Below are 13,085 nucleotides of genomic sequence, written 5' to 3' on the forward strand. Positions count from 1 at the left end.
AATAAATCCCCTTACAAAAAATTCCTCACCCCTAGTCAGGTCAGCCTAACCCCCTCTAAAACATGGAAAAATTAAGAAGACTTTTTAAAAACTTCAATTTATTTAGTTCATAAGATCCTGCAATAACAAACTTATAAGCAATATTTGCCTCATAATACTTTTTTTATATCTGGATCTAAATTTTCTTTTGAAACATCCATGTCTGAACTGTCTATGGAGGAACATCGGTAAAAACCATTATATTCTTTGCTTTATGTTTAAGTTTTCCAAGTGCTGTGCTATATGCATAATATATGCATAATATAGTCCCACATCAGGGAAATTCACAACAATGCTTAGATTTTAAAGCTGAATGGAAAACATAATGGCACACATAATAATCTGCAATTTCAAAATTATGTTCTGGTTACAGTGATAGAATCTTTCATATTTATATTTTTCTTTGGTTTTTGCCTTTTCCCAATATCTCTTACCTCAGACCTGGCTCCAACCTCTAAATCCAGAGATAGGAAGTCTCTAGAGATTTTATCTCTCTTAGAAAGTAGCAGGGTCAGAAGCAGATGCTCAGGACTCCTAAGAGAACCATGTGTTGAATCAAAAAGTTTATTGCTTATACAAAATTGTCTACATCTGGTCTGTGGTGACCTCTTCTCAGTCTCATTTCCACCTAGCAATTAGGCCTTAAACATCCATTCCATTGCTTCAAACATTTGGAAACAGCATCTGGAATTATTTTTATGAGTATCTGTGAGATCTATCTATTGTCTTTCTGTCTGTCTGTCTAGCTATCATCTATCCAAATTTGTTAGCTATCTTTATAGCATAATGTAGAAGAACCATTTTAAGCAATGCATATTGCATGAGGAAATACTATACTTATACAAAGTGTTTAAGGCACCCAACAGTGTTATGCATTAAGGCTTCAAATTATGAGAGTTTGAGTTTGGAAATGTGGAATTAATATTTGTATTTTTTCTTAATGCAAAATAAAACTTCTGGTTTCTTCATTTGCTTCTCAGGCTGCCTATTTTTAAAAATGGTTTTCTGTTATGATCCTGTAGATAAATATGAAGTTTTTGGGATGTCAAGGACTAAATTCTCTTTGAGCAACTCATTGTAGATACAGACTAGAGGCAAGTAGACCAGGATTAGAATTTTCTCCATGTTCCTCTGCTTTCCTCTATATACAAGTGTACACACATATTTGTCCTTTATATGAACCTAATCATTTTCTATTCCTACTATGTGAGGGAAAGAAGCTTGAAGGCATTGAAATATGTGAGAAGACAGAGAATTCTTTTACAATACTCAGTGCCCCCAAATTGTCTTCCAGGTGGTTGTATGTTTTCGGGTGGAGATCTTTTGTACATGAATCTTAAGATGATAACTATAAATTTGCACACCAGAACTCTTCCAAATCAATAGCAAGTTTGGTAGTATACTGTTACAAAAATCCAATTGAATGTTGATGGGTATATATGGGGGAATAAAGAAAAAATTGGTGTAAAGAATACATCAAATATAACACCATAGACTAGAAGGAAGATGTTAAATATTTGTGGAAGGGGAAAAGATTGATTGTTATTGTTTTCAGACAAAAATGGACAATCAAAGTTAAACACGGGGAGATCAGCAAGGAAATCCCTCTGGTGGAAAATGCACTGCCTCCATACAGTACTTGCAGAAGTATTATGAATAAAAAAAAATGTCAAAAGTGTTGCCCATTACAGGAGGAGATGTTGGCTGTTTTTTTATCTGTAAAATTAAAGAGAGGGAAGACAGAATCTAAAGATGCTAAGGATTACACAAGACCTTTTCCATATTCTAAATCTTGGAAATATTTTCCTTGTAACTCATATGCAGCTTACAAAGGCTTGTTTTTTTAACATTCTTCTTCAAGACAGATTTCCCACATTCTGGAGAGAAACATCCTACTGTTTTACATGAATAAAGTAATGGCTGTTTTGAATTACATTTTTCTCTATCTGTTTAAGGTCCAAAAGGGCAAGGCCCAGGATAAAATTTTAGATTCCAGCTTTTTAGACAAAGCAATAAAGCCAGTATGAGAGGGTTGTCCTGGGAAGTGGTGGGAAACTGTGAGATAGTGGCCAGTGAGAAGGAACATATTTTGTGTCAAAAATGTTGTTGGACTTCTGGGATCTAATGACAAGGGGGAATCACTTATAGCCAGAGACAGAAACATAGACAGAAGAGTAAGCAATCCAGAAGTCAAAGCCAAAGCATTTTAATCCTCATTGAGATTTCAGGAAGTAGGAGCAAGAAAGTAAAAATCAATACAGGCCTATTTTTGCTGCCTGTATTGAATTTGAGATCAGGTTCCACAAACATTGCTTCCAACAGTCCACCACTCCCAAATATGGAGAAGGCTGGAACTTCCATGCTTCTCAGTGCTAACCTCACTACAAGGGAATCCAGTCATAATGAACTATTTTAAAATATATCTTTATTCCAAAATTATTCTCCCTTGCAAACCAAATGCTTCAGTGTCTTCTTTGAATTGCCCCAAAACACTATCATTCTGATTGGTTGCTGGCGGCATTGCTAAATCTGGATGAGAGACTTGGCTGAAACTTGAGAGTAATAGGGACTGTCTTGTCTTAGGCATTTCCTATCAGTTATAGAGGTGTTGGCAAGATTGCCTGACCATCTTCCTTCCACATCAGGCCATTTTGTTTTCTTGTAGCATATATAAATCAATCTATCGACCACAAACTATGCTAAGAAAAGTTCTGAACTGTAGACACTAAGACTGCAGCTTATTTTGGAAAACATTAAATACCTTGAAAAATATTAGATAATCAAAATCTGTATATCTGTATGTGTGAGTAAAACATAGAATTCTTTTCAATAGATTTTTTTAGTTGCTCTATTTTTAAAAAGATATAGATTGTCTTGTTTGAAAAATATCAAATGAGTTTTTCTTCAGCTGCAATAGACTCTAGAATCTATTACATAATTCATTCAAAGATAAAATTCTCTACTTATACTTTTTTTTACCATTATTGATGTTATCAACATATAAATCACAAACTCTTTAAATTTTCTTTTTTTTTTCAGTGAATTTTCCTAACAAATTTTATTTTGAATCTGGCTTGATTACTGACTGATAATTTTACCCATTTCTCTAAATACCAAACCAGACTTTTCTGTTCCTTGGCCACCACAGAAGAAACTGTGATTTTCTGATTTAGTTATTCCAGGCAGAACATAACATTTTAGTTATATATGTCAGTTTAAATTGACTCATGTATCACTTCTATATTATTTTGATGTAATTTTATTTAATTTGGCCAAAAAATGAGAATGTAGGCTTGGAAATCCATGTCTTGTTCCAATCCCCATCTTCAGTGACCGTCAGTAATTTTAACCCATCCCATGGCAAAATCTTTTGTTCAAGTAAAAAGTTTAGAGTTTCTATGCTAACCTTTTTGTTAATACTGATATCTTAAATTATTTTTTTCATACTTGGTAAAATGCCTTTTAACAACCCAGATTATATTGAGAGCAGGAAAAGGATCAGATTTCTATCAAATTAAAACAGGCAGGTTTAACACTGGAAAACAAACTTCCTCATAAATTTCCTTACAATATGTAACTTTGTCCTTTCATTCCCTACAAATATTTATTCACTAAAATGATGGGGTATAACTAATAAAAACAATGAAATGGAAAGAGATGGGCAAGACTGCCACATTTTCAATTTATTCTTCTAATAGGATCTCTATCTAAATTTAGTAAATTCATCTTCATCCAAATTAATACAATTGGTAATGAATTTATTTAGAGCTTTGGCCAAACAAACTGTAAAACTCCTTTGATATTCAAGCTAAATTAGTCAGATAATATTCTTTTTTAAAATCTGATTGTTTGATTTTATTTTAGGATTTTCTCATTTAGATAAAATAATTATTTTTTTTCTCATGTTAATTAACATTAATATTATATTATACAGGGCAGTTATATGATCTGTCCATTTAGCGTGAAAATACTATGTTATGTCTCAAGGATATTCTGTTTAAACATATCCTGAGAAGTCCTACAATTTGATTACCAAAAAATTCAGATCACAGACAATTCATTTTGGTCTGTTGTGTTCTTTACAACATATGACAAGATATCAGCTCAATATCTGGAATATTGGAATAAGCTAATATAGAGCTTTAATTATTTCTGTGGAAATCGTATAGATAAATCTTATACCTTGTGATTTCCTCCACACAGGAATTAGGTGATGATATTCTGAGTTAGATATTGTTTATGAACATTCTTCACTGCCAACTGGGATTTGTTTTTAATTTTATTTGATAAGTAACTATCTCAATTATTCAAATAATTGAGAAAATATTGTGATTAATTATATTAAAATATGGTATACATCACAATGATCAGTCTACTTACCGAAGCATTCTGTAGCTATTATAATAAGCATTAAAACTGATTGAAAAACTAATTTTATTTTATTTTCCTAGTCTTGAATCTGAGCAATTACATTAAACACTGTCAATTTACTTACCTTGTGTGAATTTGATACTGCAGAACTATACAATTGGAATTTGTTTTTGGATTCAGAAAATCTAGATCTTTAAATTCTCAATTATTTAAGCTCCCAAAATGCATGCACTTTTGCTTTTCAAGCATGAGTTATAATTTAATTAACACTTCTGGTGCATTACTACCTACTTAAATATTTAAATGTTCCATGGATCAGTTTTGATTATCTGCTCTCATGGATTTCCTGAGGATGTCAGATTTTTAAGATTCCCAAAGTTATACTTGGTATTGTTTGTGGATTCAACAGGGATTATGATAATTATATACATCCATTTGTATTAACATAGGAGATAAACTTTGGGGAGACTTAATGGGTATGTCTCAGTGACAGCTAGCAAAGAACATTTGGCATGATTAAGGATAGATTTGAACATACTTGAAAATATATTCTCATTATGGATGCCCAATGGAAGTTGCACTACAAATGTTAAATTCCCCAGAAGAAGTGTTATATGGCAGGGAAGCTTTGAAATTCACTGTGGCTGTCATCCAATTTATTCTGTTCTCTTTATGACTTTCCACTGTCAGATTCATTTTATGATACCCAACTTGGCTCCCTGTGTGCATTGAAAAGAGGCAACCTGTTGGTTCTTTTCCTTGTATTTCAGATTGTCCGAAGATACATCAAGGAATGGCTTGAGAGAAAGAAGCCTCCATTTGGTACTATCAGCAGTTGTGTACTCTTGATGATCATCTATACAACATTCTGTGATACTTTCTCTAATCCAAATATTGACCTTGATAAATTTAGCCTGATCATAATAGTTTTTATAAGTAAGTACTATTTATGCTTTGGACATTTTTCAAAGAGTTGTGTATTCTTATTCCAGGAATTGGAGACCAAAGTAATCTGGAAAATATATACTGTACTGAGTTTCTCTGTATGGGTGCCAGAATCTTAGGTACACTGAGTAATATACATGCATGTCTTTAGTAATCTATTTAAAGTTTATTTTGGTCAAAGACCAGTATTGTACAAAACAATTAAAATACTGTTTAGAAATACTATAGCCATCTATTTAGTACTTTTGTCTCTGATTGCATTTTTGGAAGGTTTATTGGGTTTTTTAATGTCCTAATACCAATTTGTGTCTTTAAATACATTGGTAATACCTCAGTAGAATGAAGTGACTTCAATTAAAATGTGTATTATTGTGGTTTACAAAAATAGTGTGATTTTATATAGCTATAATTATCTAGTATTTTTGTTACTAATCATTACTAGTTACCTTCTTATTTATTTAATTGACTGATTGACTGACTGATTTATTATCTGTCTAATAACATTTCCCTGTTATTAAACATTTTAAAAAACAAAATCACTGTTGGGATAAGATAAAATACTACAACAAGGTATAATTTTGAAAAGAATTGTTCTGTTAAAAAATAAGGTTGGTAAATTTCTGAGCATATTGATAAGAGCTGCCTTCCATGCAAATAGCAGGTGTAGATTCTAATATCATATAGATCAGGGGTGTCAAACTCAAGACTGGATCCAGCCCACAGAGTGCTTAGATCTGGCCCATGGGCCCCCCCTGGAAACAGCAGAGGACCACCTCACAGTGCCTCTGCCAGTGAAAGCTCTGTTTTTGGCTGCAGAGGCCTCCTGCAGCCCATTGCCAGTGAAAACAGAACCTGCTGTCTGCATGGCCCTTCCGGGCTCCATTTTCATTGGCAGAGGGCTGCAGGATGTCAAGATGGCGATGCCCACCCTGGCCACACCCACTCATCCTTCTGAGGTCAAACACAACCTTGATATGGCCCTCAATGAAATTGAGTTTGACACCCATGACATCGATGATAGACTATGGCATCATGCACAACAAAAAGAAATTCTAAGGCATACTGATTTTATGCAGGGCAACCCTTCTATGACTTCTTTATCAATTTCCCCAACTTAGATTCTCCCCCGATATGTGCATCTAGACTATTATTGAAAATTCTGGGGCTGTGAGATCTGGAAAGAATCCAAATTGAGGAATATTACCTTCAATTTAGTGTTCTTAATTTACTAATATACTTTCTGTTGTACCTCTGTTCATCCTCTATCCTTAATCAGGTAATAGGGATGGATATTGATCTACAATTACAGACACGCTTTAAAGTAATGAAATGATATCAAAATTTTCTAGATTGCCATCTTTCCAGAGGTGAAAAGAAAAATTTAAATTCAAGTGCTGGGTGTTATTAATAAACTAGCATTCTGATCTGGTTTGTTTTTTACATAAACAGAATGATTTGTTTTCTGTGTGTAAAATTTGACCTGTGAGAATAGTTTGGAAGGAAGGAAGGAAGGAAGGAAGGAAGGAAGGAAGGAAGGAAGGAAGGAAGGGAGGAAGGGGAGGGAGGGAGGGGAGAAGGAGGGAGGAAGGAGGGAGGGAGGAAGGAAGGAAGGAAGGAAGGAAGGAAGGAAGGAAGGAAGGAAGGAAGGAAGGAAGGAAGGAAGGAAGGAAGGAAGGAAGGAAGGAAGATCTAAATTTCAAACACAAAAAAATAAATAGTGAGGTATGGAATTATATTAGAGCCTGATCTGTTTACTTGCAACCATATCAGAAACAAAGATTAGTATTAATACTTTATAGAATATTAGCTTTTTTATGTGGGAAAATGAGTATATTTTTAAAGCACACATTTGAATGTATTGCATATTCACATCAATATGCTTTTCATTTTAGTATTTTCAGTGCAGCTGGGATTTATGATGTTAACTTTCTTCTTTTCTACCAGGTAAGTAATGGCAGTAATGTTTTTTTCTATATGATAGAATAGCTGGGTATAGGATAATTTTGTTTTTTCTTTGTGATTCTTTGGCATATTCTGACCAAAATAAAAAAAGACAACTTCTCAAAGCCAGGTTGTTCATTTCTTTGAAATCTATAACCAGATAAAATCAAATATGTATTGCCTTACAGTACAAAATAAAATAATAGGGGAAAAACAACCTAACAAGAAAACAAAAAATAGTTTTCTACTATTGAAAAAAATGCAAATTTTATTCCAAAATGTTAATGTTATTTCAAAATATAACGTGTCTATAGTTACATATCAGTCATTTTATGTATTCTCTATAGATTGTCTAAATAGCTATTTTTCAGTCAGATATTTCTTTTCCTAATATATAGCTTCTGCTTTTCCAACAACTATTACCCTAATTCACATTAATATTTAAAAACTATTCATGAGTTTTTTAAAAATCCATAAACTATATATGTTTAATCATAGATGAAATATCTCATGTTCCTATGTATGTTTATTAAAGTGGTATTCATCAATCTATTCCTAGTAGTCCTGTATTTGAATTCTAAGTATCTGGGCTCAAGTGGTGAATTTTCAGGATTGATAGCCACTAGGAGACAGTCATTGTAAGGGCAAACAGCCCCTTAACTCGAAAATGTCCAACAGCTGCTTTCTTTCCCAACCTAATAAAAACATCTTTTTCCACTAGTTTAACAACTATAAAAATAAATTGTCTTTGTGCTGTGCTTCCTGCAATACAGCTACCTTTCTAGCTTGCCATGACATTGACCAGCAACTATCTCTGCTGAGTTGGACAATAGGAGAACAAGCAACTCTCTCAAGAACACTTTCAGTACTGTGTCTTTACCATAGGTAGTAGCATGCCACAACAAACATCATACATCCGAGAAGGTAACCAATAGTTCAAAGAGGGTTAAGTAAGAGGCAACATAACTACTACTCCAAAATGTGCAAGTAATGCAGCAAAAAAAAAAAAAAAAGAGTTGCTGTGAAGAAGCTGTTGAAAGGCATTCAATTTAGTCCATTGCCAGTCTCAGAAGGCATAACAGTAATCTTAGGGGAAGGCTGTGAATTTCCATCAAATGTGTGTCTCTGGTCCTGAACTCCCTGGATTTAAAATCAACATCTACTTTTGTGAAGAGAGTTCGGTAATGTCGTATTCAGAAAATATTGAAAGAATGCCATATGTATGCATTAGGCAAAGGTAGGAAATCTTAGCAGTGGTTTGCTCTCCAAGTTTGTTTCGATTTAGTTTCTGAACATTTTGTTACCTCGTCACCCACCACACACATGAATTTATTGAGGCCTGGTATTCTACCAAAGGAGAAATTAACAAGCATATTGATGTAGATCCGGTATTTGAATATGTAAGAAACCAGACTATTCAAACAAACAACCAATAAGAGAACCAATCAGCTGCTCAGAATTTAAATATAGCTCCAAACAAACAACCAATGACACGACCAACTGGCAAGAAGACATTTATAAGCTAAGGAGGACAAGAAAATCCTGCTAATGATGTTACCTAGTTTGGTAACAAAATGTTCAAAAACTAAATTGAAACAAGCTTGGAGAGCAAACCACTGCCAAAATCTAAAACCTGAGCTACAAGTGTTTTCTGTTATTTCAAAGGTAGAAAATTCTTGAAGACCACGCAAAACTGCATCTTTGCTCAAAGGCCAATATTAGAGCCATACATTCAAAACATGGGTATTCAGTAGAAAGCATGTTCTGACCATAAACACTTTCAGTTATCCAAAGTTTTTTTTTTTTTAAAAAAAATCCTTTTGGAGAAGACTTCTATTTTTAATGAGAAGAAATGTGAAGAAAAAATGGATGAATATGAAAGACTATCCAATGACTTGTTTTTATAGAAGATCAGTGAGGTTACAACCAATGCAAACAAATCAAAGATTGCAAAGATATTGAAGCATAACAATACTATCAAAAATTTGAAAATGGATTTCTGTTTTGTGGCAAGAACTAGACTTTTGAAACACCTCATACTGGAACTTTCCTTGTATCATTTGAATGTGGTGCTCAGTTTGATTCTTTTCCTGAGCAGCACCTGAGAAGAAAGCAAAAAATAAAGGAAAGGACCACAGTTCATATATTTGCTTACTAATGTGTGATAAATAAAGATAACAGAGAGTTAAGTTCACATGCAAATACATTCAAGTGATCGTTGTATTTTTTTTACAGTTGATTCTATGGTTTCTTACAAAGATTAGTTTTTTGAAACATTTTTGGTAATGCCTCAAAAGAGAAGAAGCTATTTTTGTGCAGTTTTGCAAATTAGCAAGCACACTGAAACTGCCATCAGTGATTTTCAACACCGGCCTCCTTTTGAATAAACTGCCACTGCAGAATATGAGTGTTTAACGGATTCCATGCCTGCTAACATAAAGCTGTAATGAAGGATCATATGTGGCTATCAGGGAAGAGAGGATTATGAGAGCTGGCAGATTCCAGAGGATAGCAAAGAGAAACCTACACAATTAGCACAGAATTAGACAACCTTATTAGGACTGTGCAAACAAATACTTCTCTCTGCCAGGTTTTGATGTGGCTCATTGCCCAGCAGAAGGAGAATTGGTTCCTCAAGTTGGAAAGTCTCATTAGGGAAGAAGAAAGGGAACCAGAGACTAACACAGGTAACACAGGTATATGCCCATAGCTGAGCTGGAAGGCTTAGTGTAACTGTCACTGGGTGAGCAGAAGAACAAGCTCCAAACTGCTATTCCAGAAGAATTTGCCTTTTTTGCAAGCATTTATTTTGAATATTAGTTTGAATGCTTAGGCCCCAAGAAATCTATTTTTGATTTCAAATTCTGTCCCTGAATGTCCGTCCGGGGCCTGGGGAGAATAAACTTCAGCAGATTCACAAAGAAGCTGAGAACACCAATAATTGTGCAGAAATCATATTTCCCAATAAAAGAGTAACAGTAAGAAGACACAATTCAGTTTTATCCAGATGGAAAAAGTGACTGCAAGCTAATTGGATGAAACAAGTTCAGAGTAGAAGTACGTGAATATTATATTAGGCAAACTTCAAATTGAATTGGAGAAATGTTGTTCTGCTTATATAGAAATTGTGAATTTATTTGGCTTTCTGCCTCGTTTGGATTAAGCCTACAGAAATTAAAATTCTCCTGGGTATGGATGCTGTTGCTTTTGTGAGAAGTTAGTCAGCAAATCCTTCAAATTTCTATCCCTCAGAACTGAAAGAATAGGAAGAACCAGAAGATAAAGCAGATGGAAGGCATAATTCTAAAACTACACGTACTATTTTAAGTTTAAAACAAGCACCCAATGAAAACTTTTCGAATCTTATTATATTTTCCACTTTTTTCTTGCGCTTTTAATTTCTAGAGTCTATCCTTGATTGAAAATATTTCTTTATATGCTGTGGTTAAGATTTATGGCTTCTCTTTGAAGAAAATGATTGTTAAGAGATGTTATTTTTGTAATTTCATCTTTGAATTTGCTCCAAAAAAAGAAAGAATAATAAGTTATAAGTAATCAGAATAAAGCAAATTTGGAAACCAATTTACTGTGACCTAGTAAAATGCCAAAGAATGTATAAACATTTTAGTTCTGAGGCAACATATTTTTTGAAAAGAAGAAATGGATACAATTTATTCTTGAAAGCTTTTTCCAAATAGTTTGGTCACACTCATTTTCACACTGTAACTTTTGACCTGGTATACAAAGTTTAGCATGACTCTCAAAGAAATTTATTTTATTTGTATACAACTGTCTGCCTATCTCCATCTCCTATCTATCTATCTATCTATCTATCTATCTATCTATCTATCTATCTATCTATCTATCTATCTATCTATCTATCTATCTATCTATCTATCATCTATCTAATATAATCTAATATACCTTCCATGTGAGCAAAGGTGACTTTATAACCACCACCTTCCAACAGACCTCAAGTCAGCAAGGAGAAGTTGTGCATGTCTGACTTAAATTTAAAAACGCAAATGCCAAGCATATGTGAGTGTAATAAAGTCAGCAAAGCTGAATTAAAATTGAAAACAATAATGTCTTTAAAATAAATGTTAGTAAACATTTGGTGGAAGAGATATTAAATTTTTGTCACATTTTTTCCTAGAAAGAGTTCTGGCTTTACACCAGCAGACACAGTGGCTATTATTTTCTGTTCCACACACAAATCTCTAACCTTAGGTAAGTCTTTATTTTCAACAATTGTCTGACTACATTGCTCCTACATGGGCTTTGTTATAAAAGCACTTATGTATACTACCCTGTTTCTCCAACAATACGGCCTCCCCCAATAGGAAGTCCCAGCATGTTTTATAGGCATGAAATGAAATTAAGCCCCTCCCCCCAAATTAAGGCCTATATTAAAACATGCAAACTGGGGGAAATGGTGGGGGGGCTTGCCATTAGGAAGTACTTTTGTTGCACACTCGGATATGGTGCTGCCTGCGTTGACCCCGATACGAAGTGCCCCACCAACGCCGAGGTCAACATCCAAGCCGTCGCTGCCCGCCTGAAGATGCAAGGGAGGGAATTAAGTCACCCCCGAAAAGACAGCCTAGCCATTTTTTCGGGGCTCAAAAAAAAATAAGACCCGGCCTTATTATATGAGAAACACGGTACTATTATTGACTCAGAGATTTGATGCAATATAAAAGTTTATATAAAAATATAGCATTAATATTAGTATAATTTCTGCAGCGTGCAAATGTAGGTTTTCTAAGAGGAAGACAATGTGGCTTTCTCCTTTGGGAGTTGAATACAGTAATTGTTTTACTGTGCTATTAATCTGTACTTTCTTTTGAAAAAGCTATTTCCTTGTTTCTCATGTTCTATATCTGTAATCTAATATTGAAACAGTTGATTTGTTTCAAATTATTATTTGACAAATTTCAATACAATTAAATAGCAAAAAATATTGTAGCTCAAAATTGCAATGCACAAAGTATTTGCTATATAAAGAAAAACATTTGGTAGAATGTTTCATTAAAAAACAGGTTTTTATCTTGAGAAATTTCAGAACTGTGCATTTATTCAATTACAAATTAGTATTCTGAAAACATTGACCTTCTAGTCATTCAGAATTCTGTCCTTATACTTACGCTTGTAGATATAAAGTTTAGTTAAAATATGATTGCAATTTTGTAGGGAGGCAGTGCTATATGTTCCATTTAAGTCTTGTAATTTATGATTATTAAAAAGGAACAAATAGACAATTTAAAATTCATATATGTTTGTCACATCTGCTTGCATATGGAAACAGAAATGCCATGATGACATAATTGAATCTGTGTCTATATGTCTGCCTACTGGTTATCTATCTATCTACCTACCTACCTACCTACCCTACCTTTATGGCTTTAGGTTCAGCAACAGAATAAGGTATTGCCATTTGTTACTGATAAGGCTGGCTTAAGGCATTTTTATTTTTTCCCTGTTCATCAATTTAATATTTTATTTTTATATGGAAGGACTAGGAGAAATTCATTAAAATTATGAGCGAGTTAAAACAACAAAATCCGTTCCAATAATTGCAGATTGGATTTTAATTTAAGATTATTATGAGTCATTGATGTACAATACTTTGAACTATATTTGTCTTTTGAGTAAAAGAGATACTTTTGATCAGACTTTCCTGCAGGCCATAGTCTTCAAATTTTAGGATGAATTATAAAAGCATAGGTAAGTTATTTGCTTTCAAATGTGGATGTCAATAATGATGGAGTGTGTTTTTCAAGATTTCA

At 33.7% G+C, this 13,085-nt stretch overlaps 1 protein-coding gene across 2 annotated transcripts in view; it reads left to right on the forward strand.

Annotated features, from left to right (window-relative positions):
• The window catches only part of SLC10A7 (solute carrier family 10 member 7), a 145,203-nt gene that overhangs the window by 114,528 nt on the left and 17,590 nt on the right, over positions 1-13,085 (forward strand). For both annotated transcript variants that reach the window (XM_026668776.2, XM_087963064.1), the window contains 3 exons: positions 5,181-5,346; positions 7,248-7,299; positions 11,453-11,526. In XM_026668776.2, the coding sequence (XP_026524561.1) occupies positions 5,181-5,346; positions 7,248-7,299; positions 11,453-11,526 (292 nt within the window). The remainder of the gene's footprint in view (positions 1-5,180; positions 5,347-7,247; positions 7,300-11,452; positions 11,527-13,085) is intronic.

Source organism: Notechis scutatus, chromosome 4, assembly GCF_049901735.1.
Source record: "Notechis scutatus isolate UNSWTSFEM ecotype Mainland chromosome 4, rNotScu1.2, whole genome shotgun sequence".
In the NCBI taxonomy this organism is placed as follows: domain Eukaryota; kingdom Metazoa; phylum Chordata; class Lepidosauria; order Squamata; family Elapidae; genus Notechis; species Notechis scutatus.